Source organism: Primulina huaijiensis, chromosome 3 (genome assembly GCF_012295235.1).
Source record: "Primulina huaijiensis isolate GDHJ02 chromosome 3, ASM1229523v2, whole genome shotgun sequence".
NCBI lineage: Eukaryota > Viridiplantae > Streptophyta > Magnoliopsida > Lamiales > Gesneriaceae > Primulina > Primulina huaijiensis.
Window position 1 is genome coordinate 7512340 of NC_133308.1, and position 26420 is coordinate 7538759.

Here is a 26420-nt window from a genome sequence, read left to right on the forward strand (position 1 = left end):
ATATAACCGCTTGGGCATTTAAAAAAAAGCGGGGCCCACATTTGTACGCGTAACGTATCTGTCGGGGGGTCTTGGGTTTGCAATAACGCGGATCTAGGAAGGGCATTTATGGAATTAAATTCATTAAAGAAACGTTTTAGCTCTTCATCAACTGGCGATTACTTCGCTCGGACAGAGAGACCAAATCTTCGAACAACGTGGGATAGAATATGTTAAGAATAGAAAAAGAAAAAAAAGGGAAAAAGTGTAGAAGAAATCACGTTAGCTCAACTTAGCGATAAAACGAGGGGTTTATTTAAGTTTTAATTGATATTAATTAACCCTTTCTCTCTTGTTATTATTTTCTTCCGATTTCTCTTTTTGTTCGAGGGAAATTTGTGCTGGTGAAAATACGGAGACCGATCTTTTTTTACCCCTGCAGATCTCTGTTTTGTGAAGAATACTTGAAGGGATTCAGGGAGTTGTGTGTCAGATTAGGTGATTTTTTTGGGATTGGATTGATTCAGTGATTCTTTGTGTTGGATTTTTCTTTTGTTTAAGTTGTGGAAGCAGTGGTTCTTTGATCTGCTTTCAAGTGTTTTAGATTTTTCGTTTTCTTGAGGACTGGAAGCTGACCGAGTCTGCGCTAGAGTTTCTCGATCTGCTTGAAGTTATTGTGAAATGGTACTGAATTCTATTGATTTTGGTCGTATGATATTTTCTTTTTCTTGAAGTGCATGTGCGTGACATTGCTAATCTAATTTGTCTTGATTAATTGATGAATTATTGAAATTCTGTCTATTTATCCAGCTGTTAATTTGTATGTGGACCAAAATTCGACCATTTCGTTGTTCAGAGTTCTTCGTTTTCAATATAGTTTTTGAAAATTATATATGTCCTCCTTTGATAGTTGCTATTCGACATTTTAGATCTTAATCGCCGAATCTGGTGGACGGCTGCGGGTGTATACATTCCATTTGATGCCACATTTTTGTCTAGTGCCGTTTACTCTTTTGATTTTTTGTTGAACTCGCAACTCATTTGGGAACATGCTTTCATTCCATTTGATACGAAATGCTCATGTAGTGTTTTATCTTGTAATCCTTTGTGGTGTGGATTCCACGATAGGAATATGGCTTACATAAAAATCAAGAATTGCCTTAATTCTTTTTCCATCTGTCGATAGTCTTCACTTGGTCATTGGTAGCTAAGTATTGTTGATTTTTATAGGTTGCTTCAGCCAGTTTAGGTGCTGGATCACTTATTTGGGTGGAGGATCCCGATGTAGCCTGGATAGATGGAGAGGTAGTGGCAGTCAATGGCGAAGACGTCAAGGTGCTTTGTACATCCGGGAAGACGGTGAGTGCCTTTGTCATGTCATAAAACACTGTTTACCATGTACCTTCCCCAAACATATATTTTATGAAAATTATTTTACCTTGCTTGTCATTCAATGTATCTATTTTAGTGACTTGGAACCTTCCAGCTCGTTTTATTCAATGTTGAAGATGAAGTTTTTTATTTACTTATGATGTCTATTTTATTAGCTGTTTTTTGTTCCACTCCTTGAATGGGTGATTTAAGGATTTTCTAAAGTAATGCAGTCTATTACATGTTTTCTACAGGTTGTGGTCAAGTCAAGTAATGTCTACCCCAAAGATTCTGAAGCCCCGCCTTGCGGAGTGGATGATATGACAAAATTGGCATACTTGCATGAACCTGGAGTTCTAGATAATTTAAGATCTAGATATGACATCAATGAAATATATGTGGGTTCCTAATAGTGGTGGTTAATCACATTAGTAACTTTTTTTCTACCTTTATATCTTGCCTAATGTTATTGAAGCTTTCCACCTTTTGTTTTCAGACCTACACCGGAAATATATTAATTGCTGTGAATCCTTTTCAAAGATTGCCACATCTATATGATAGTCATATGATGGCACAGTATAAAGGAGCAGCCTTTGGTGAGCTAAGTCCGCACCCATTTGCTATTGCAGATTCCGCATACAGGCATGCATTACTTTTTGCTGATGGCATCAGTTGTTGTATTTATGTGTCTAGTAAGCATACCAGCATTCTGTGACACAGGCTCATGATGAATGAAGGAGTAAGTCAGGCAATCTTGGTCAGCGGTGAGAGTGGAGCAGGTAAAACAGAAAGCACAAAATTGCTCATGCGGTATCTTGCTTACATGGGGGGACGATCAGCAGGTGAGGGAAGGACAGTTGAACAGCAGGTTCTTGAGGTAATTACTGTTTCATTGAGTTGATAATACTAATATGAGTTGGTGGTTGTGATTTGGGTGTGGGCATTAAGTATTTTGCATCACAACCTATTGATTGCATTGTACATGTTATGTTTTTTTCTTGCAGTCAAATCCGGTTCTCGAGGCATTTGGTAATGCTAAAACAGTTCGAAATAATAATTCAAGGTATTGAAGATTCTAGGCAAATTTGACTTCATATGGTTTTCATCCTTCTTTTTTTTTCTGAAATTTATGTTACGTATCCTTTCAACTAATTTCCATCCTATGTTATGTGCAGTCGTTTTGGTAAGTTTGTAGAAATTCAGTTTGATCAAAGTGGTAGGATATCTGGAGCTGCCATCAGAACATACTTGCTGGAAAGATCTCGTGTTTGTCAAGTGTCTGATCCTGAGAGAAACTACCATTGTTTTTACATGCTTTGTGCTGCACCCCCCGAGGTAACGATATTTCGTGCCTATTTTTTTGTTATTGTTGAAATTGAATTACCTGATAATGTGATGACTACTGAAATTTTACCCGGATGATATTTTGGAAGTAATCTACGATGTCTTGTCCCCAATTTACCATGTCCTAGAAAGCAGAAAACAAAAGGGGCAACGAAATATTCACCCTCTTGTGAGGTTGAGAATTTAAATATAAGGTTTTTTGTGCAAGAGGTTAACCTTTTGGTTTGGTTTTGATTTTGCATGTTATCATGACGCAGAACATACAATTTTATTTACCTCATTGGGATATGCCATCTCCGGATTGCATTCCATTCCTTTTCTTTTCTTTTCTTTTCTTTTCTTTTGGCAAGTGAAGCTGATAAAGTTGTTTGAGCTCCTAGTTTTTGCTCAAATTCAGTTACCTCATTGTGTGAACTATAAGTCTTGCATTCTATGTGTATGTGAAATAATATCAAACATCATTTTCATATTTTGAAGTTTAATATTTCAATTTTTTTATTATGATGATTATTCATCTTAAAATGTGTTTATTGATATATTACCTGTATTTTTGTCAAGAGTAGGGCGATCAAAATTTTTGTTTGGTGTGCTCAATGATCATGTGGTTCGGCAAAATAATTAAAGAAATTTTGTGCGGGGAAAAAAACACAAGTTCAAATCCTACAATTGCAATCCCCCTTGTATTTCAATCAGGCGGTCTTGGGCCTATTGTTGTCCAATACGCAACCAATTGCATGTATACATCTTGCATAATCATTTCTGATGTATATTTCCTGATCATGGCTTTATGAGAGGTCATATTAAAGTATAAAAAATCTAATTGTCACCTCCTGTTAGCACGAGCTTTAAAAATACTTTCCAGATTAATCATCATATGATTAACTTAGATTGGTAATACAAACATAAGCTTATAAACAAAAAATCATTATGTGAATTAGCCGATTCGATTTTCTTGTACATGAATTTATTTATTTCTTTTTCTCAGGAGATTAAAAAATACAAATTGGGGAATCCAAGAACATTTCATTATTTGAACCAGTCGAATTGTTATGAACTAGAGGGGGTTGATGATTCCAAAGAATATTTATTGACCAGGAAGGCTATGGATACTGTTGGAATCAGTTCCAAGGAACAGGTATCAACTGCAGTATTTCAGCATCCAAAATCATCTAAAGACTTCACATACATTTGCTTGCTCATTTTTAATATTTGGTTACTCAGGAGGGAATATTTCGAGTTATTGCTGCAATCCTTCACCTTGGGAACATTGAATTCGCAAAGGGAAAGGAAATTGATTCATCCATGCCTAAAGATGAAAAATCTCGGTTTCACTTAAAAACGGCAGCGGAGCTGTTTATGTAATTGATTATATTTGAGCTATTACTAACCGATGAGAACCGTTTTACCATGTCATTGTCTCTCTCTATTCTTTACTGGGATTCATTGATATTCTGCTTTTTAAAGTTTAAGCATTTTGTAGGTGTGATGCAAAGGCTTTGGAGGATTCCCTCTGCAGACGTGTAATTGTGACTCGTGACGAAACCATTACCAAAGAGTTGGACCCAGAGTCTGCTACAGGCAGTAGAGATGCTTTGGCCAAAATTGTTTACTCCAGATTGTTTGACTGGTTAACTTTTTCTTTATGGTTTAAACAGAGGCGCTTCACTGGAATTTATTTTATGATAGCTTATTTTGCATTTTCTAGTTGCTTCATTAATATCTAGCATGTGTTGAAAATCACATGTTTTATTCATTGTCATATTCCAGGCTTGTGGATAAAATCAATAGTTCAATTGGTCAAGATCCTAACTCAAAGTGTTTAATCGGAGTGCTGGATATCTATGGATTCGAGAGTTTCAAGACTAACAGGTGCTTAACGGGTATGCTGTGTCTTGATTGTTGACGTGATCTGTTCTGTTACGGTCAGTTATGCCGAGTTTTTTACAAACCAAGCAGAGCAAGTTTCTCCTGCCTTTGCTAACCTTAGGCTTCTTTGTCCAAACATACATAGCCTATCAGTGCGTGTCTCTGAATATACTTTTATAAATATAAGCAAAAAGTGATTATCAAAATCATTTTCTCTAGTTTTGAGATGCATAGTATTAGGACCATAATCCTCTGTTCAAATTGGTGATTAGATATGGGCTTGTTTCATTATTCTTCACAGTCTACTGACTAGTTTGTTTAGGCCAACAATTTATGAGTTGTTTACGTGAAAAAATTTCTTAAGGTCTGGTGGACTGCTTGTGTATTCTGTTGAATTTACTTCAAAGTTTTGTCTATAATCATCGTTGGAATAAGAAGAATTATATTATCTATACTTATGGGTTTAAAGGAGACAAAGTAGTTATAAAGCATAATTTAATTAAAGTTACTTATTTTTTTATTTTTGAGCAATCCATGCTATTGCGTTACCCGATTTGTTTCATGACCATTGAGGTGAATACAAACCAATTCAATGCATATATCTTGACAGTTTTGAACAATTTTGTATCAACTTGACCAATGAGAAGCTTCAGCAGCACTTTAATCAGGTGCCTTCCTATTTTTGTTCTTTTTGCGTTCTTTTGTATTCTGTTATTGCAGTTGTACGATACTGAAGTTTTTGTTTGGCAGCATGTGTTTAAAATGGAGCAAGAAGAGTATACAAAAGAAGAGATCAATTGGAGCTACATAGAGTTCATTGACAATCAAGATATTTTAGATCTAATTGAAAAGGTTATGCCACATGTTTTCAGTAGTTATTTTCCGTCATTTTGTGACTATAAGTAATCATTAATATTTGTTGTTCTTGTTTTCCATGTAAAAAAATTTTGATGCTACATAGTTGAAACTGGTAATGGTTTTAATGTGTAGCAGCATTATATAACATCCTTCATTCAGTAATCGGGTTATATCTAAAAAATTAACACTTCTCGGTCAGCAATGATGTTATGCCTAAAAATTAAGACCCCTCATTCAGTAATGAGGTTTTATCTAATGAAAATAAAGAATATGGTGGAACTTTTCATTAGATTCACTCGTTTTCTTTGATGTTTGTCATAATTTGAAGTGATTTTCAATTAAGATGCATTTTTTTTTCTTGGCTATCTTTGTGGCAACATCTTCCAAGTTGTGCATGCAAGGATGGGAAGCCTTCATTCTTTTGCTCTAGCTACTGAACTTGCGTTTTCTTGATTAAAAGTTGGAGTTTATAGAATTTTTATGAATGTGGTTATCGTTCATGTGTCACTTATCTAACATGCATTTGTTTATGAAATTCCTCAGAAGCCAGGTGGAATCATAGCACTTCTTGACGAAGCTTGGTAAGCTGGGGGGAATCTGTTAACAATTGTTTGGCTTGTTTTATGATAATGGCTATGGCATTTTATGGTTTTTGGCGATCTCATTGGTATGAATTTGTCTTGTAGTATGTTTCCACGGTCTACTCATGAAACATTTTCCCAGAAGCTGTATCAGACTTTTAAGAACCATAAGCGCTTCAGCAAACCCAAATTAGCCCGTTCTGACTTTACCATTTCCCACTATGCTGGTGATGTAAGTCTTCATTGTGCGTTTTTATATTAATTTTTAATTTAGAAGATCATTTTTGCACCAAACCACATAGCAACAATCATTTTGTAGCTGGATTACATAATGAGTTGTATGTGTCAGGTAACTTATCAAACTGAGTTGTTTCTGGACAAAAACAAGGATTATGTGATTGCTGAACATCAGGCTCTCTTGAGCGCTTCCAAATGTTCTTTTGCTTCGGGTCTATTTCCAGTATCTAATGAGGAGTCCTCTAAACAATCAAAATTTTCTTCAATTGGCTCAAGGTTTAAGGTAGGAAACTGCTTAAGTGTGTCATTTGCATATGCCATTACCTTTATTCTTTGTCACATACATATACAAACCTTCATGTGTTACTTTTGCAGCAACAATTACAAGCACTGCTCGAAACTCTTAGTGCCACGGAACCTCATTATATTCGCTGTGTGAAACCTAATAATCTCCTCAAACCAGCTATCTTTGAAAATCATAATGTCTTGCAACAGTTGCGATGTGGGGTAATGATATCTTCTTTATGTTGGTTAATTCTATATTTGTTTAGAAGTTTGGTGGATTGCAATTTTTTGTTATTCATTCGAGTTATTGTCATCTATCCAGGGAGTCATGGAAGCAATTAGGATAAGTTGTGCTGGTTATCCTACCAAAAGACCCTTCTATGAGTTTGTCGATCGATTTGGTATTCTTGCTCCTGAAGTTTTAGATGGAAGGTATGATCATTGTTGCCCCAATACTATTCCACATATGATTGTGCCGTCTCTCTTTCCACTTACCATAGATTTATGATAGTACGGATGAGGTTGCTGTCTGCAAGAGACTTCTGGAAAGAGTGGGACTTGACGGTTATCAGGTAGGAGCTTTGTTCGATGGAGTACAGTAGTATAGTTTTTTATGCTGTATTTATCATATTAATTACCTCAAATTACTTTTATCATTTAATTAGTACATGATGAAACCTGTTATTGTGCCATCCTTATGGAGTTTATAATACAATTTTGATATCCACTGGTTGGTACGTGACTAGTTTCTGGCTTAGCTCTCTGTTTATTTTCCAATTTTAGTCCAGAAATTTAACTGTGACGTAGGGATGCAAGATAGTAACATTGTTGTCATATTTTAGTTAGGACTTCATTGTTTTCTTTTGCTAGTGATGCCCAAGATAAGTTCTTTGAGTGCTATTTAATTTTTTTGATATATGCTTGTAAGTTGCACTGTAAAAGTTCAGGGATGTTTGTTTTTGTCTCCAGCATTTCAGAGGTTCGTTTTGACAAAAAATTTAGTTTGAAAGTGTATTGGGGAGTGAAGTGTAATTTTGGTTTTGCTTTTGGAAGAAGACAAGGATTACTATAACAATTAATTGTGTAATTGTAGTCTAGTGATTGATTTTGAATTATTTAATGGTAAAATATAATATTCATTCCATCACTGATGGCTTATGCTGCCCATCTGGCGACAAGTTCCTAAACTTGGGATGATGTTTTGAGATTGAGATCTAATTGTAACAAACTCTTTCCCCAGTTTAAAATATATTAACAATACTCTCTCTGTCTTAAATATATAGATTTATTGTTTTACCACACAGATTAATAATATCATTGGAAAAATCAATTATACAAATAAATTTCTTATTTTATCTTTATTTAATGAGTGTTTTTTGATATATATAAAAACTTGTTGGAAGTAGCTAACATATTTAATGGTTTTAATCTTGGGTCGAGATAATTACAAGAATGCGAATTAAAAAGGTGTATATTAGCAAAAATAGAAGAAATATTACTAAATATAAACAAATATAAACACTTGATTATATGTTTTGGATAAGTAAAAAAGGAAATACAACCTATATATTTGAAACGGAGGAGGGAGTATAAGAATTGAAAATATGTGAAAAAATTGAATTAAAAGTGATTGTTAGAGGTTGGAGATGTGATAATGAGTTTTTAGAAAAGAAAAAATAATGAGACCATAATCCCATTGAAGTTAAGCTGTGTATTATACTAGATATACACGCCGATGAACAAAGGGATTTTTTCACATTCTGATGCCCTGGAGTCTCTAGAAGGTGTAATAGTCGTCTGAAACTTTTTCATTTCTTCTTTTCGTCTCATTCTTTAAATTGTACCCGAGATACCTCACGTCCTGGTGTACTTCTGAATTTCTCCATCAGTCAATACAATTGGGAAATATGAACGGGCTACCAACACCATCTGATGCATTTTGCTTTTGCAGATTGGTAAAACGAAAGTGTTTTTGAGGGCTGGTCAATTGGCTGAGCTTGATGCTCGCAGGACTGATGTGTTAGGAAGATCAGCGAGCATTATCCAGAGGAAAATTCGTTCATATATGGGTCGAAAAAGTTTCACATTGTTGCGTCGGTCAGCTATACTTATGCAATCTGTATGCAGAGGTACTTGATTTGACTGAATTGGTGGTTCTCTGTGTAGAGTTGCTGGAGATTATGCTTATCAGGATGTCAGTTGAGAAATTTTGTTTTTCTGTTTGCAGGTGAACTTACTCGCAATGTTTATGAGAACATGCGGAGAGAAGCTTCTTCTATTAGGATTCAGAAAGATTTGCGGATGCATCTTGCCAGGAAAGCATACAAGGAACTGTGTTCATCTGCTGTTTCAATTCAGTCAGGAATGTGTGGGATGGCTGCACGTAATGAGCTTCGCTTTAGACGGCAGACAAGAGCAGCAATCGTGATCCAGGTACATTAGCTCTTGGCATACTTTTCAGATAAGACTTACCTTTTCTTTATTATTTTTGACTCAATGAGAAAACTCGACTATTTTCTTTTTGAAACTGAAATTTTGGTGCCTGAAATGACTGCAGAGTCACTGCCGTAAATTCTTGGCTCAATCAGAATATAAGAATCTAAAGAAAGCTGTACTCACCACACAATGTGCATGGAGGGCACGAGTTGCACGGAAAGAATTGCGTAAACTGAAGATGGTCATATTTCTCTCTCTATATATATAGACACACACACACACACATATATCCTCTCCCATTTACTAATTTTATCATGTAACTTGTGTGATAATATTTCATCTCTTTACACAAACACGAATTTTCATGTTAACTGGGGATATTTATTCCTATAGGCTGCGAGAGAAACTGGTGCTCTGCAAGCTGCCAAGAATAAATTAGAGAAGCAAGTTGAAGAATTGACCTGGAGATTACAGCTGGAGAAACGAATGAGAGTGAGTTTACCTTTCTATCCCTTCTTTTTGTTATTTTAAATTATCTTGAAAAAATACCAACTTGTTTTAACCATTCATAATCTTTTTTACCTTCTTGTTCCCCTGATCCATGAACATGTGTTGTTTTTATATAGGCTGATCTCGAAGAAGCAAAAGCACATGAAAACACGAAACTACAAACAGCTTTGCAAGAGCTTCAGGTTCAGTTCAAAGAAACCAAAGATATGCTATTGAAGGAAAGGGAAACTGCAAAAATTGCCGCTGAGAAAATTCCTGTAATACAGGAGATTCCAGTTATTGACCATGAACTGACGAAGAAGCTCAATAATGAAAACATTAATCTAAAGGTAAGATGGCTTGGATCTCTGGGACTTGTGTCACTAAGTAAATATCATTGAACAGATTTAATGTTTTGTTAACTTGTTTTAATATCATTGCATCTTCTTGTGCTATATGACAGGCTCTAGTCAGCTCTTTAGAGATGAAAATAGATGAAACAGAGAAGAAGTTTGAAGAGACGAATAAGCTTAGTGAGCAGAGGTTGAAGCAAGCCATGGAGGCTGAGTCTCTAATTGTTAAGTTGAAGACCACGATGCTTGGGTTGGTTTTATTACAGTATAGTTGAAATTTTTATTTGTGAAAAAAATTTAAGTTGAATCAAGAATTTTTTACACGGGTGATGTTTTATATTCTTGTTTACGTAAATTTTTATTGTAAATTGTTTCTTCCTTGTATACAGTCTTGAAGAAAAAATTACTGACATGAAATCCGAGAATAAAATTCTTCGGCAGCAGACTTTGCTTACCACTTCTAAAGGGCCATCAACGCTTCCACCAACTTATGCGGCCAAGGTGCGGTTCTTGTCAATAAAGTCCAGTGTTTTTTATTTTATCACATGTTTTCTTTATTTATCTCTGGTTAATTTTTTGCAACTTAAGTGCAGATGCTGGAAAATGGTCACGATGTCGATGAATCAATTAGAAGCAATGTACTATTTTTTTTCTGAAACAATAAAATGAGTTTCATTTATCATGCTAATGGACTTCTCTTCTTCTTCTTCTTCTTCTTTTATCTATCTTAGGTTGTCATAGTTTCTCTGTTGACGTGAAGATTAATGTCTACAGGATTTGTTGCATACTCCATCAAAAGTTTACGAGACTCCTGATAACAAACCGAGGAGACCCCCAACAGATCGTCAACATGTCTGTACTTCTAGAAATTGATACTTGTTTCATTTTGCCATTATTAAAGGTTTGGTTGACTGGATGAAACTAAATGTAGACTTTGCTGCAGGAGGATGTTGATACTCTCATGGAATGTGTAATGAAAGATGTGGGCTTTAGTCAAGGAAAGCCTGTTGCTGCTTTCACAATATACAAATGTCTTTTGCACTGGAAATCCTTTGAAGCTGAACGAACAAGTGTATTCGATCGTCTCATTCAGATGATTGGCTCGGCTATTGAGGTATTAGACGGCTTACTGTTACATTATCACGTGTCACAGAAATGTTACTTAAGTTGAGCTTTCAGATGTGCAATAAGGGTGTCTTTGCTTAGGCACTTGATGTTTATCCTGCTTGATTTGGAGAAAAGCCTCGTCCTTTTGACTTAATTATTGATGACAAATTTTTGAATGTGTTTGCTGCGTTGTGTCCGAACATCTGACTCTTTATCATTCTTATTTTGAATCTTTTTGTTTCCATTTTCCTTGATGAGACGGGACTGCGATGTTATGTCTCTTGCACGTTAACCATACTCAGGTCAAAATTTGCCTGCTTCATTAAAAAGATTTGAAAAATAACTGAGATTGCCTCATCGCAGAATCAAGAAAGCAATGATCATATGGCTTATTGGCTGTCAAATACCTCGACTTTATTGTTCTTACTTCAGAAAAGTCTCAGACCTGCTGGTGCTACACCAGTTCGTAAACAAGCTCCAACATCCCTATTTGGGAGGATGACAATGGTATTCAGAGTCTTTCATGGTTCTTCTCCTAAGTAGCGTTTACCTGAGTGAAACAGGTGATGTAACTAAAATTTGAACAGGGCTTTCGCTCATCTCCTTCTTCTGTCAACCTAGCGGCAGCTGCGGCAGCAATTGAAGCAGTGCGCCAAGTTGAGGCCAAGTACCCAGCTTTACTTTTTAAACAGCAGCTTACAGCCTATGTTGAAAAAATCTATGGAATTATTCGAGACAACGTGAAAAAGGAGTTGGGATCACTGCTTGGTTTATGTATTCAGGTAATTTGAATCTCTGTATGATCCTGCTTGTAAGTTGTAAGTAAGTTCCATTCACGGGATTTTGATTTCGGGTAAACATTTTTGTATATGCTTCTGATTTTTTGTGCAACTTTTTGCAAGGCCGGTGAATTAATGTTCTATAACGCATGTGAAGACACACTTGATCTGTTTCATGATTTACTTTTATTAATTATAGGCACCACGAACGTCTAAAGGAAATGCACTAAGATCTGGCCGGTCTTTTGGGAAAGATTCTCCTACAAATCACTGGCAGGGCATTATTGATTGCCTGAACTCCCTTCTCAACACCTTGAAAGAAAATTTTGTATGCAACTTCTTCATTCTGCACAACATATACTCATTTGTATCTTCAAAAGTGCTAATACTTGTTGGATTTCCAGGTTCCCCCTGTTCTTGTTCAGAAGATATATACTCAAACATTTTCATACATTAATGTACAACTATTTAACAGGTGATTAAGATTTTTATTTTTCTGTGCTTTGAATTGTTCCACATGGTCGTCAGAAAATCAGATTACTAATTTCCCCTCCCCCCCTAATTTTATTCCTCAGTCTTCTTCTACGCCGCGAGTGTTGTACATTTAGCAATGGGGAGTATGTCAAAGCTGGATTGGCTGAGCTAGAATTGTGGTGCTGCCAAGCAAAAGAGGAGGTATTCCACATGATGCAATTTAGACAAACTGTTTATGTTTATCTGATGTTTCTGTGGCTTGTCAATTAATTTTTTTTCCCCGGATTCCAGTATGCTGGTTCCGCTTGGGATGAACTCAAACACATAAGACAAGCTGTTGGGTTCCTGGTGAGTTCATCTTTCGACTTGCCACTTTTTCGCTAATGTATTCCATGTACTTTTCTGTGATTTCGGAATTATGCAGTACAGTCACTGTGGTGTGATATGTGCATCATGAAATTTTGTGTATGAATTTTTAAGAGTCTCACCGTTCATTGAAATTTTTAAATGCGATCCTGCCAGTCTTCACTTCCAATTAAAATTCATATTCCTTATTTCATCTCTCATAACCTCATTTGAAGTCAATTGTACAATGATTTGGTCTGTCTTTTTTTTTTTTCCTTCATAATTCATATCCTTTATGCATCTACACATGTCTTATACTATGCCTGCTAATTTATATTAGCTTATTTGTTGATTCTCCCCGCAGGTCATACATCAGAAGTACAGAATATCATATGATGAGATCACCAATGATTTGTGTCCTGTAAGTCAGTTACCTCCAGATATGAACATGAATAAATAGGAAGAAAAAAGAACCCATGTACAAAATGGACTCAAATTCGTTTCTCAAACTGGAATGTTTTGTATCCTCAGATTCTTAGTGTCCAGCAGCTGTACAGAATATGCACTATATACTGGGACGATAACTACAACACTCGAAGTGTGTCCCCTGAAGTAAGTTACACTTCACAACCAAATTATGAGTTAATGGCCAACCTATATAAGATCATGTGTTTTAAGGAATATCTATCTTACAATCATGATGACAGGTGATATCCAGCATGAGGATGCTAATGACAGAGGACTCCTATAATGCTTCGAGTAACGCGTTTCTGTTGGATGATAATTCAAGGTGCTGATATATTTATATTTAGATCAAATAGTTACTTCGCGGCTAAATTTCAAGAAATCAACTGTTCGTATGAAGCAACCGTGCATGCAAATTATCACAGCTTTAGACCTCTGCTTGACGTAGTTGATGAGCAGAGGCAGACCCAGCCTGAGTGAATCATTTCCAAAATGAATTTTTTTGAAAATGATTTGCAATCTACCGAAAGCTGTGATTTTTTTATATCTTGTATCAGAAAAGATCTCATATCCACAAAAGTTGACTTACTTATATGTCTACATACAGCATCCCCTTCTCTATCGATGATTTTTCGAATACACTCGAAGTGAAGGATTTCATAGGCGTGAAGCCTGCCGAGGACCTTCTCCTCAATCCGGCCTTCCATTTTTTACATGACTGAGGCCAAGGAAGAACCACCATAGTACCTCTGTTTTTGTTTGGGTACAAAAATGCTGCATGTTCATGCCCGACACGGATCCGTCCAGCGTATACTGTAAATCCACCCATTTTTATCCTTTTCAATTGTTATTATTAATTTTATTATCTAGCTTGGTGAAATTATTCATTATATGCTGTATTTCCAGAGATTATCAGCATTTGGGGGTTTGGAATTTGTTACAATTTCTTAGGGCAACTGCCTAATGTTTTTGTCTGTACTGAAAAGGGGTAAGCATTCTTTATAGGGACTTAGGTGTTAGAATACAATTTTATTTTATTTTATTTTTTTTTGAGCTGGTTTAGAATACCAGTACCCNAACTAATATTAATTATAAATTAAAGTCATTTTCATCCATAAATCACTACTTGTACACGACATGGAGTGCATGCAACAAATTTTTGTACAGTATTTATTATTATTTTTTTAATTGTCTTTTGTGTATTTTTAAAACACAAAAACTCTTGTGAGACGGTCTTACGGATCAATTTCATGGGTTGAATATCTTATTTGGGTCATCCATGAAAAATATTACTTTTTATGCTAAGAATATTACTTTTTATTGTGAATATCGGTAGGGTTGACCCGTCTCACAGATAAAAATTCGTGAGACCGTTTCACAAGAGACTTACTCTTTTTTAAAAAAATTTTCATTGTTTAGGAGCGATAAGTTTCTTGGTTTTGAGGGCATTTGGTAGATTTGAGATAATATTATTCAAAATCACGATTTTAAATTCTTTGACTCGTTTTGATTGAAAAAAATTGAGTAAATTCAAGATTCACTTTATATAAAATTAAGCACTTTCAACCGTAATTATGATGTATGTCAATTACACTCAACATTAATGTCATTCAAAATCTATCATTTAAATATTAATTTATCCAAGTCAAATTCTTTAATCCAAATAAAACATTAGAGGCAAAATGTAGTTTTATCCACCCACCTTTTATTATACATAAAAACTCTCGTAAGACCGTTTCATAAATCAATCTTGTAAGATGAATCTTCGACCCAATCTAAATCAAGAAAATATATTATTTTTTTATACTGAAAATATTACTTCTCATAAAAAATATTTATTAAGTCAATCCATCTTACGGATATAAATTTATGAATAACGATAGCAAAGATTGTACAAATGTTGGCGATCTTATCGTCCGCATGACTTCTCAGTTCTCACCCCTAAAATTTTTCCAAGTGGAAAGGTTGTTTCCGACTACACATGGTTGATAAATCCGATAAATAGTACTAAAAATTCATCATTTATTATGATTTTATGATAATAAAATGATAGCTAGTGTGCTTAAATTTGTCAATTTTCAAGAAATAACTCTACTTTGCAATTTGTTATTTAATTTGTTTGGTCATGAAAAATGAGCATGATGAGTGAACATTATGTTTCGTTTTTGTTTTATTCGTGAGGTGATGGTACGTTAGCTGTTACACCAATTACCAAATTATAATTTTATTTTTAAAATAATAATAATAATAATAATAATAATAATAATAATAATAATAAATACATATATGTAGTAGTCTCCATATATCTTAGCAATTTGACTAATTAATTTATGGTCCAAGCCAAATTGTGAGCAAGACCATCTTATCCATGGGACAAGGACGAACTCATAAAGATAAGAATCGTGACAAGTATAAAACAAACTAAATTTTTTATTATTATTTTAATCATTATTCAAATTTCATTTAATTCGATAAGTTGTAATATATGTGATAATTCACAATTTTTTTAAATTATTTTACTTTGATCCCGGGAAATTTTTAGGTATTATGTTGCATTTTTTATGTGATTAATTATTCTGCTATTTTGTTTACATTTTTTTAAAAAATTCCTAGTAAATTAGGACATATATAATGACTAAGACTCCTGATTTGATTCATATGAGAAGTGAAAATTATAATTTTGGCATAAAAAATAATATTTTTTTATGAATCGAGTAAGATATTCATATCACAAAATTGAAAATATGATACAATATAAGCTTATAGTGACTTGGTATTGAAGAATTGTGGTCAAATTTTGTCAAATTACGTGACTGATTTCCGATCAGAATTAACAAATCAATTAGATTTTGGCATATTCTTTTAATAGATTGAGCTACTTTCGAAACCAACAAATTAACGAGTCTCTATAGTCTTTGACTTTTATAAATACTAGTATTTCGTACTGAGTATTATTTTATATAATTAAAATTAATAAGTATTAGTGTTTGAATAATTATTTAAAATTATTGATATAATATAATGAATATAGTTAAATTTTAAATATTCTTATAAAATATTATTAAATCAAAATATTTATGTATTTGATATAACGCTCAAATGATGATAAAAATATTTTGTCCTTAAATTTATTTATTTATCTTGATAAAATGAAACTACTATTAACAAAAAAAATTAAAAAAATATTTAAAAAAATCAGGTGCTTGATTTAAATCAATTTTTTGCATTAATCTAATTCTTTTTCCAAAATTAATGAATCTGAAACAGTAGTTTTTTTTATTTACTCAAACAATTATATTTAAAAATATAATTATAAGAAATAGTGAAATATTATACTATAATTTTGATAAATGAATTAAAAAATAAATATTAAAAAGAAAAAAGAAAAAAGAAAAAAGAAAAAAGAGAGAAAAGTAAGAGTTGAACCTACAACTTGAAGTTTAATAAGTTACAAAGACTATATCTGCTAAACTACATGTGACTTGCCTTTGATTTTTAACACTTTATTAATATATAAAATTATTAAAACAAATTATGATACCAAAATTTAGTTACTCTAAGGGTCTCACACTTAATAATATAGTATAAATAATTATAAAATAATTGTAAAAAAAAGATAGCAATAAAAATTAAATAAATCTTCTAATTTGATTTTTTTTTTAATTTCGAGTTGGGAAATTTTAAATTAGACCAAGCCAAAATTTTCATCATACAACTTATTAAACTAGATATTACTTCAGATGATTATATATAACACCATAAAAAAATCAAAATTAAGCAGAAATTTTAGGTCAAAACTAGAATAATCAATAATTGATGACATATTTATGGAGATTTAATTAATGTGAGAATCTAATAATTAGCCACATTTCAAACCTCCTTATTTCGGTCAAAACTATATAATTAGCAAATGAATTAATGCTATAAACATGAGAAATAATGGCATTATTCCTTGAACCCATTAATTATTCAACGGTCGGTTGCAGGTAATTGGTGAAGAGCATGATAATTTTTATCCTTAATAATTATTTACTTTTTCCACATGTTAGTTATAAAATATATGGATACATAAAAATTAAAACACAAACAATATTTTTATATAGAATATACATTATTTAAATGGAAAATTATAATTATATAAGATATATATTTTTGTAATTTTGGTCATCTATGTTGTCAAATTTCATTCTTAGTATGTTGTCTTTGTTGTTTGTTTTTCATTTATTTATTTTGATTTTTTTCCATGTGGCGTTGAGATGACGTCGACGTTTTTATTGTCACATCCACACTTTTGATGACAAAATTTTAAATTACTTAATAAATTGAAATAAGTAGAACTGAGTTGTTGGGGTGAAATAATTGTTCTTACTTAGAGAAAGAACTTGAGTTGTTATACGATTCAAAAAATTTGAGTAAAACTGTTACCACCAACTATAACTTTTGCTAAAGCGAAAAGCACAATTAGTATTTGAGTCAATATCAAGTGTTCGATTATGTGAATTGCAAGGGGTGCAGTTATGAGAAGGTAATTGTTGGGATAAAATAATTGCTGTCGTTGGAAAAAAAGATCGAATTGTGACATTAAAATGATTTATTCAACTAAATTAGTTTGACTAATTTCTTGTTAATGTCTGATTGAAGTCTCTATAAATATTGCTTCGATCTGAAAACGGCTAAACCATGTGGTCTCCAACTAGATCCCAAACATCTAAATTTGTTTGTTTTTTTACACAAAAATTAACTTTTTATTTTTTCTTATTTAATTCATTAAAAAATGGTCGTCAAAGATTCATTTCCCTAGTGTCAAGGGTGAGGATTCAATTCCCACTACTTGCGTGGAATGTTTGGTTATTTATGTAATTAAGTTATGTTTAGGTAAATCTCTCATCTTGATTGTATCAAAATCAAATAAAAAAAATGGTTTCACGTTTATTTATTAGAGATAGAGATAGAGATATTTTTGTTTAAAAAAAAATAAATGTAGAAATTAAACTATACATTTGTGACAACTAAAAAAGAAAAAGAAGCCTATATAATTGGACATATAGATTATAAATAATTACTAATAATTAAATATTTAACCAGATGAATTATTGATAACTACGAAATAATTAAATGTGAACTGTATTTTTTTTAGATTACAAGTCATTACTAATTAAAAGAATTAAAGAAAATCAAAATTAAAAAATATTATGTATATCAAAAATAGGATAATTCGATTAATTTTGAAATGAGAGATGCATAGCTTAATGATCATGATCAAAATGGCTTGCATACACGTACATATATAGTGGTCCAGAAAAATATCGAATTTTTTGTATATCGAGGTTATCGTACAGAAAAATAACGAATTTATCGAAATTTCGATACGGTATTGCAAGGTCCAAAATGCGATAACATAATGTAACTGCATGTAAATCTAGAGAAAATGAAAAATGTCTAATTAAATCATTTTAATTGCATTAATTAAATGTGTTAGACATGTTTACATGTTTAAAATATGGTTTTCTATTAGAATACATAAAACTGTGTTTTAAAGGTTCTTCGAGACGCAACCGAGAAACGGAGACTGAGAACTGTAAAGGGAAAATATTTTTATTAAATGTGATGGATCGGTTTGGACACCTTTGAAGGTGCTTCAAACACAATATTCTCAATGAGCTGCAATAGCTCGTGCTCTAAGAATGTAAACACCGATGAATTAAATCGAGTTTGGTTTTAAACCAAGCGGAAAATACTCAAAATAATCATTCGTTAAGAAAACTGATTGATTTGAAAGCCTTTAAACTTGTGTAAACTGAATAACTGAAATAAGGAGGATCAGTTCGATCTTGTATCAGTTCAGTTATGGAAAGAACTGAACTGATATCAGCTAAACTGATCAAATCAGTTTTAAAACAATAGTTAAACAGTTAGGAACACAATATATGTTTATAGATGTTCGGAGACTTCAACTGCTCCTACGTCACCCCTTCTACCACCTCGGGTAGGATCCACTAGAAGACTTTGATTTATACAATGCATTATACAAACACACTCAGCTTAGGACTTACTCTACTGCCTAACTAAACTCCTAACCTACACTGAAAGCAACACCTTCCAGCCAACACTTGTTTAACGTCTATGTGTTAAAGACTACATACACAAGTTTAATGTTTTTGTGCAAGACTCACTCAACTTATCAGTACACTCAATTTTCTGTATGTATGTGAGTGATGGTGCGTGTGCGTGCGCACGTGTGTGAGAACTGATATATGGATACAACACGAAAGTGTTCTCACACACTGAGAGAAAAATGCTCATAAACTGAGCTGATAACACTTTGAAGTGTTCCCTCAAATCTGGGCTGATTGCTTCTGTTAGCAGATATGAGTTGAGACTGCCCTTCTTTTTCTCTCTTTTGTTTTTCCACACACTCTTCTATGTTTTTCCACGCTTGTATATTGATGATCTTGGTCTGATATTTATAGAGGCAATGTGACCGTACACCAAGACTCATCAAATATGTTCATTGCAATTTGAATATGTTCCTCGAAATGTGTCTGTACTTTCTGACAGCCATTCTGAAACGTTTTGACTTTAAGCTTTGTTGCAACGTCTATTATTGTCTTTTTATTGGACAAAAGCTTTTTCTCAATGCGAACAGTTGGATTCCATATGAATAAGCATGTCGTGTTCTGCAAACTGATCGATTCCTAATTGATGTTCTGAACCGATCAGTTGAACTGATCTTGAACTGGTTTGGTGAAATCAGTTTGCTCGTCAGCTAAACTGATTTCAGTGATTCAGTTGAACTGGTCAGCTGGGCTCTTCATCAGTTGAACTCTTCATCAGCTGACTGGGCTTCTGAAGGTCTTCTGCTGAACTGCCTATCAGCTAGTCAATCAGTTGAACTGGTCTTGATATATCAATTGAACTGATCCAGTTTGGGCAATCAGTTGGCGCTTTCAGTTTGCATCTTGATATCTTCAGTTTAGGCTCGATAACTGATCAGTTCGAATCCTGATCAGTTTCAGCTTCTACGCACTTAGGTAAATTCATTAGAAATAAAATAAAAAGTTTTGTTAACATCAAAATCAAGATTGCGAACATGAAATATTCCAAAAAAATGATTATTTTTAATTATTTAATATATGATATATTTAAGATGTGAATTTCAAAAACGGTGTCTTTTTAGGTGTTTTTACATGCCGAGTCGTATTTTAAACAAGTAACCGATTTTTGAAGAAAACAATGACTTTTTGGAGGCTCGGTTATTATTTTCGAAAACTTTCCTAAATGAGATATTTTTCCTATATTATAATGGGTCTAATGAGCTTATTATATCAAGATTATTGAGTCTATCTTTCTACCAAATTATTTATATCAAAAGATGGAGTTTCTAAACCACAAAACACTTCATATCACACAAGAAACCTAGTGTTTCTCCTTAGCAACACACGGCCATGCACACACCCATGTTTTTGAAGCAATTCATATCGTTTTTTGAGAGAATAAAAAGCAGCAAGTTCTCCCCCGTCTCTCCCGCAACGTCCTTTCACGTCTAGAATTGTTTATTCGTGTGTGAATCACGCAAAGGCATGTCTTATTCATTTTTTTCCTCATCATTCATACCATATTTTGTGTGAATATGTGTTCTTGCATGAAAAGTCTAAAAGTATCATAATATTTTCGTTTTAAGGGTTTGCACTTGGAAGAACTTGAATTCTCTTGCATAACTTGATGTTTATTGATAGCATGAGGGGGATGGCAAGTTAGCGACCATATGGACATGATTTACGGACTGTTTAGAAGGCCTAAATGGGGCTGCATAAGGGCTGGACAGGAATAAAAGGGGCTGTGCGATTTTTTGGGGCCAAGAGAGCTAGGGCACGACTTTGGGAAGGAAAGAGGAAAGGGGCTGCACAGGCTGCTTTCCAGGCAAGTGGCTGGGCTCGTGAAGGTCCTAAACACGAGCCATGGTGGTCCACGGACGGCTGGATGGTCCAGAAAGGGGAGGCGCTCGGCTAGGACCCAATCTAGCCATGCACGTGAGGGATCCGAGCGAAGCGTGCACGTCCTTGTGCATGGCTGAGTAGGCTGGTATAGGAGGTGTCCTAAGGGTTCGGTCTAGGTCCTAGGATGGTTGGTTAGGGTCTGGTCTCATCGGTTAGGGCCTAGGGTCGAAGGAGAGGAAGCTTGGTTGAGGTTAGGGTTACGTTGAGAAGTGCAGAAATTTTCAGTAGGTCCCTAAGCGTTTCCAAGGGTTATAAACGGATTGATTTGAAAAAAGGGTTGGTTAGGTGTTAATAAGCTATGGTTAAAGTTCGACAAAGTTTGGTTAAGTTTCGAGTTGATTCGGGTTAAAACCGAGACTTCGGTTCAAGTTATAAAATGAATTACAAATTTAGTTAATGAGCTTAAGTTTACGTCTGAAAAATATTTATGGGTGTATTTTGAGGTGTCATGGTAAATTTGGATGGATTCGGGTCGTCGTTTTAAGGTCCAAAGGTAAAAAGGTCAAGTTAGGGTTTTATAGGCAAAACGGTCATTTTACACTTGAGAAATGTTAGGAGTCCTGGAAGTGTCATGAATGCTGTAATGAATGTTAAAATATTTATTTTGAAATATTATNTTTTTTTTTAAATATAATATCAAATGCGGAACGTAATGGAATCACTCTACTATACATATCAGTATAAAAGTAAAGTACAAGTCTTGTACTATATACAATCATTTACAAACTAAGGTTCAACTACTAAATATCAAGTGTTCAACCCTATCTCAGATCAAGTCCGTAGTCTCCACTCTAATCACGATCTCTCTCTTCATCTCCTCGACCCTGAACCTGTCCCACCTGTTGTCATGCACACATACAAACACGACAACAGCCGGATAACTCCGGTGAGAATAAATCCCAGTATAAATCAACGAAACATGCAATCATATAATTAATATAAAGCATGAAGCAGATATCAGATATATATCAAAATCTGAAACATAATTAATATCAAACTATCAATCATACTCGTGACTCCACGACTCAGACTAGACTCAATCCTAGTCTAGGGATCCCGGTTTCCAGACGTTAGTATTCCTATATCGACCAACAGTAATAGAAGAAACTCCGATTCTATCCACGTCGATATAACCAAACATCCAGTGTCTTGACCTATCCGTCACAGACTGTGGCACTATCGCCAATACACTATCTTGTGACATCGTGCAATGTGCCCGTGGCGATCCCGCCACTATCAGGTACTTCTGTCACAAGATCACTCGTCTAATATTCGTCTAACACATTCTCTCTATACATCAATAGAACAAGCATATCAAATCAAATCAATGCCCTAAATATATCTGACTTGTGTCGATCTCCCAATACCACATTGACTTATACCTTTCGTTCGTAGTCTCGGTCTGAAGAAACGGAAGTTCTGAACTCAAGATTGTCTCTGTAAATCTGAAATGACATATCGAGAATAATAATATCAACCTTCCATTCTCAATTCAATACTGAATCTGACTAATCTGAATTTAATTCAAATCATCGACATAACGGCACAATCTCAATATCCCCGTAAATACCATATCAATAGATATGAATTACAAATCATAACCCATATCCGCTATAATCTGTAATCAGTCAATAATCCAAATCTGTTCAATTTCCAAGTAATATAATCAGAAAATCATAACAATTCCATAATCAACTTGTTCTTCGATCTGACTTCGATTTTACGATGTCTAGTATTCCCAGAACACATACTAATGATCAAATTATAATTCCTCCCATCTCAAATTTTCGAAACATGATAAAACATAATAAAACTTACGTCTTTTTGAAGCTATTGACGAGAGGATCACAGAACTGTGCTCGGATCGAAAATCTGAAGACCGGATCTTTCAAAATCACAATTCTAGTATAAGATGAAACTTTGAGGAATTTCGATGGAAACTTTCGGTTTCCTTTGCTGCCATTATCAGTGAAATAAAGGAATTATATCCAAATACATGGCAAGGACAAGTGTCCAACTAAAATCCCATAATTGCACTTTAGCCCCTGAAGTCTTCACTATTTGCAATTTGGTCCTCATAACTCTTTTTAATTCAATTTCAATCCTAATTAATTACAAAAATCGTGGAATTTAATTCATCATTCCAAAATTCGTAAATTAAATAATCTCGAATTAAAATGTTAACATCTCGAGCCTTACATATATGATAAAATATTTTGAAAGGGGTGATTTGATTGTGACTAATACGAATACGAATATGAAATGAAACGATGAAATGTAAGGCCAAGGCTCAGTTGATGGGTGAGAACGTCGCTGATGTCCCTGCCGTCCGGTACCATGGTAATACGTAAGATTGATTAATCGATAAACAGCTGATATGAAACTCACAATTAATTATCTGAATTCATCTAAGGAGAAAATGTATATGCTTATGTATATGATGAAGGAAAATGATGTGTGAATGATACAGGTGAGGATTTTGATGTTCAGATAGGAGAGTTGAATGACTGAAATGGTTGGGTGGATGGTGCACTAACCCGAGGACCTATGCATTGCTAGTTTTCCGCACTATGATAATTTTACAGTACTTTAAATATTTTGATGATTTTTATGCTTGTGAGTGGTTTTGAGAGGATTAAGATGTTTATGTTATTTTTGAAAAATACTAGTTTTAGGGTTGGTTTGACGTTTACGATTTTACAACTTTTACTGCACTTTTGAATTTTTAGTAAAATAGATTATGCTAATTATGCATACAAAAAGTTTGTTATATCGAAACTCGATATTCGATATACGATATATATTTTTCGATATAATATATCACCTCTACACACATACACGTGTACTAAACATTCTAAGTTTGATTAATTCTCTCTGACATAGTAAAGAAAAAATAACATCATAAAGAAATTTCGAATAATGTTAATCTAAAATACCATTTATTTTCGAACACACATCCTTAATCCATTGATTTGTGTTTTAAAAAATAGTTAATCTTCACTTACATGTGGTTTAGTTGACAGGAATTTGTCATCCTTGATGGGAATGAAGAATCAAATCTCTAGCTAGCTAATCTATTAGCTTATTTATTTTACGTTTCATCTAAAATAATAAGTTTAACTGCATTTTTTTTATAAAAAAAGTAGTATACTTCGTTATTGTTTTTATTATATTTAGTGGAATCATTGTTTTTAATAAAAAAATATTTTTTAAACTATGTAACAATTCAATTGTCCCCAACACACTATATGACCATAATATCCTTTTTTTTAAAAAAAAACAAACTATCTTATTTTTGTGTACGGCTTAATTGATTGAATTACATTTGAAATGAAACTGGTTGAATAGTTGGTATTTAAAATGTCGATCAAGATAATATTAGGAAACTGATCAACTATTGATTTAATAAAACATCAATACAAAAATTCAATTAACTCTATGAATTGCTTGCATCATTGAAAGCTCATGATTAAATGTGATGTGATGAGACAATACAAAATGACGATAGTGATGGAGAATATTTTATTAACTAAGATTTACCAAAATCTTTCGAAATTTCTAATGTGACCATATACATATATATATACATTTTCAAATATTTAATTTTGTTGAAAATTAATATTTGAATATTGAATATTTGAATATTGAATGTTGAATATTTGAATGTTGAAAATTAGGTAAAATTAGGTGTTGAATATTGAAATTTGTGTGTGATGATGAAGGTAATAATGTAATTTATTTTTGGATTATTTGTAAAAATTTTCTATAAATAGATCTCTCATTTGTGAAGAAAATCACAATTGAGTTGAGAGAAAAATATTATAAAGTGTGTAGTGTGATAATTTTGAGAGTTTGAGATTTTTACTTTTTACTGTAAATTTTTACTTTTTCACAACACGTTGTCAGCACGAAGCTCTAAAAGTCCTCCATATTTTTCCAAGCTCCAAAACAGAAGAAAAAGGTAACAAAAGTAATAATATTTATTTTACTATTTATTTATTTATTGTGTATATACTTAATATATAATATAATGTTATAATAAAATACATTTTTCAAAAACTTGTTATAAATCCTGGGAGGATGTTAAGACGACATCCCACACTCCCGGTAAGGGATACGACAAGTATAAAAGTCTATAAGGTTTTTAAACAAAATATCTTATGACACCTCATTATAATATTGTGATATGATAGACATAATTATTTAAAACATTACTAATATTATATACACCATAATATTACCATAAAATTATACAAACACATACATTTATTTTCTTGTACACCAATAGTCATAAACGGTAACAAAACGGCTAGTTTTTGCCCTATAAATATGATCTCACAAACACATTCAATCACTCCAACTTTCTCTTCTTCTCTAAAATTATTCTTCATCAAATTTTTGAAGAAAAAAGAAGATGGCTTTCACAAAGTTATTTTTAATTACTTTGGTTATCATACTCACGAGTCTTGTATTTATCGGAGAATATCCTCCTCGTTTGTTTTTTTTATTTTTACGAATGCTTGTACTTGTTGTTTATCCATTACTTTGTATTGCAACATTCATTAACTAATAAAATGCATCATAATTGTTTTTAGTACCACCATGGCTAACTTGGCAAAGCTCGAATTCATTGTACTCGACATTACCGGGAAAAATTATATGCCATGGACTCTCGATGTAGAAATGCTTCTTGAGTCATTGGGTCTTAGAGAGGCTATTAAAGAAAATGGTATATCTTCATCACAAGAAAAAGCAAAAGCTATAATATTTTTGCGCCGACATCTTGATGAAGGTTTGAAATGTGAATATCTCATCGAAAAAGATCCCATGGCTCTGTGGAAAGGATTAAAAGAAAGATTTGAATATATAAGGGAAGTTATACTTCTGACCGCCCATGATGAATGGAATATGTTGAGATTCCAATATTTTAAGAAAGTAAATGATTACAATTCGGCGATGTATCGAATAATCTCGCAATTAAAATTTTGTGGACATGAGGTTACAGAATCAGAAATGCTTGAAAAAATATTTTTCACGTTTCACACATCAAATATAACTCTACAGCAACAATATAGAGTGCGTGGATTTGCGAGATATTCTGAACTCATCGCCTGTCTTCTTGTGGCGGAAAAGAACAACGAGCTATTAATGAGAAATCATCAGTCCCGACACACTGGATCAACAGCATTTCCAGAAGTAAATGTTGTAAGCAAAAATGAATTTAAACCTTGAAACCAAAATCAAATTCAAAGACAAGGTTCTGGTCGAGGTCGAGGTCGAGGTCGAGGTCGTGGTCGTGGACGTGGAATTGGTCATGGTCGTGGTCGAGGCCGTGGTTTTGAAAACAATCGAGATAGTTATTTTTATAACTCATCTCAAAAGGGAGTCACGAACCACCCACTGAAAAGGCATCAAGAGAACATGAGTGTTAATGAAAATCACTCGAAAAGATTT

At 33.4% G+C, this 26420-nt stretch overlaps 1 protein-coding gene across 1 annotated transcript; it reads left to right on the plus strand.

Annotated features, from left to right (window-relative positions):
- Positions 1 to 158: 158 nt before the first annotated feature.
- Positions 159 to 14040, plus strand: LOC140973443 (myosin-6-like). Its single transcript, XM_073436231.1, has 39 exons — positions 159 to 663; positions 1210 to 1338; positions 1605 to 1748; positions 1847 to 1992; positions 2071 to 2227; positions 2355 to 2413; positions 2526 to 2685; positions 3680 to 3829; positions 3916 to 4052; positions 4175 to 4321; positions 4462 to 4563; positions 5171 to 5228; positions 5311 to 5412; positions 5962 to 5999; positions 6105 to 6231; positions 6349 to 6519; positions 6612 to 6743; positions 6844 to 6953; positions 7033 to 7093; positions 8473 to 8650; positions 8749 to 8954; positions 9079 to 9198; positions 9351 to 9449; positions 9584 to 9796; positions 9910 to 10049; positions 10189 to 10300; positions 10393 to 10437; positions 10574 to 10651; positions 10743 to 10913; positions 11270 to 11413; positions 11494 to 11688; positions 11885 to 12013; positions 12090 to 12160; positions 12261 to 12360; positions 12451 to 12507; positions 12869 to 12925; positions 13036 to 13116; positions 13212 to 13294; positions 13577 to 14040. Exons 1-39 carry the CDS (start codon positions 661 to 663, stop codon positions 13689 to 13691), a joined length of 4527 nt encoding a protein of 1508 aa, XP_073292332.1. The 5' UTR covers positions 159 to 660; the 3' UTR covers positions 13692 to 14040.
- Positions 14041 to 26420: the final 12380 nt, after the last annotated feature.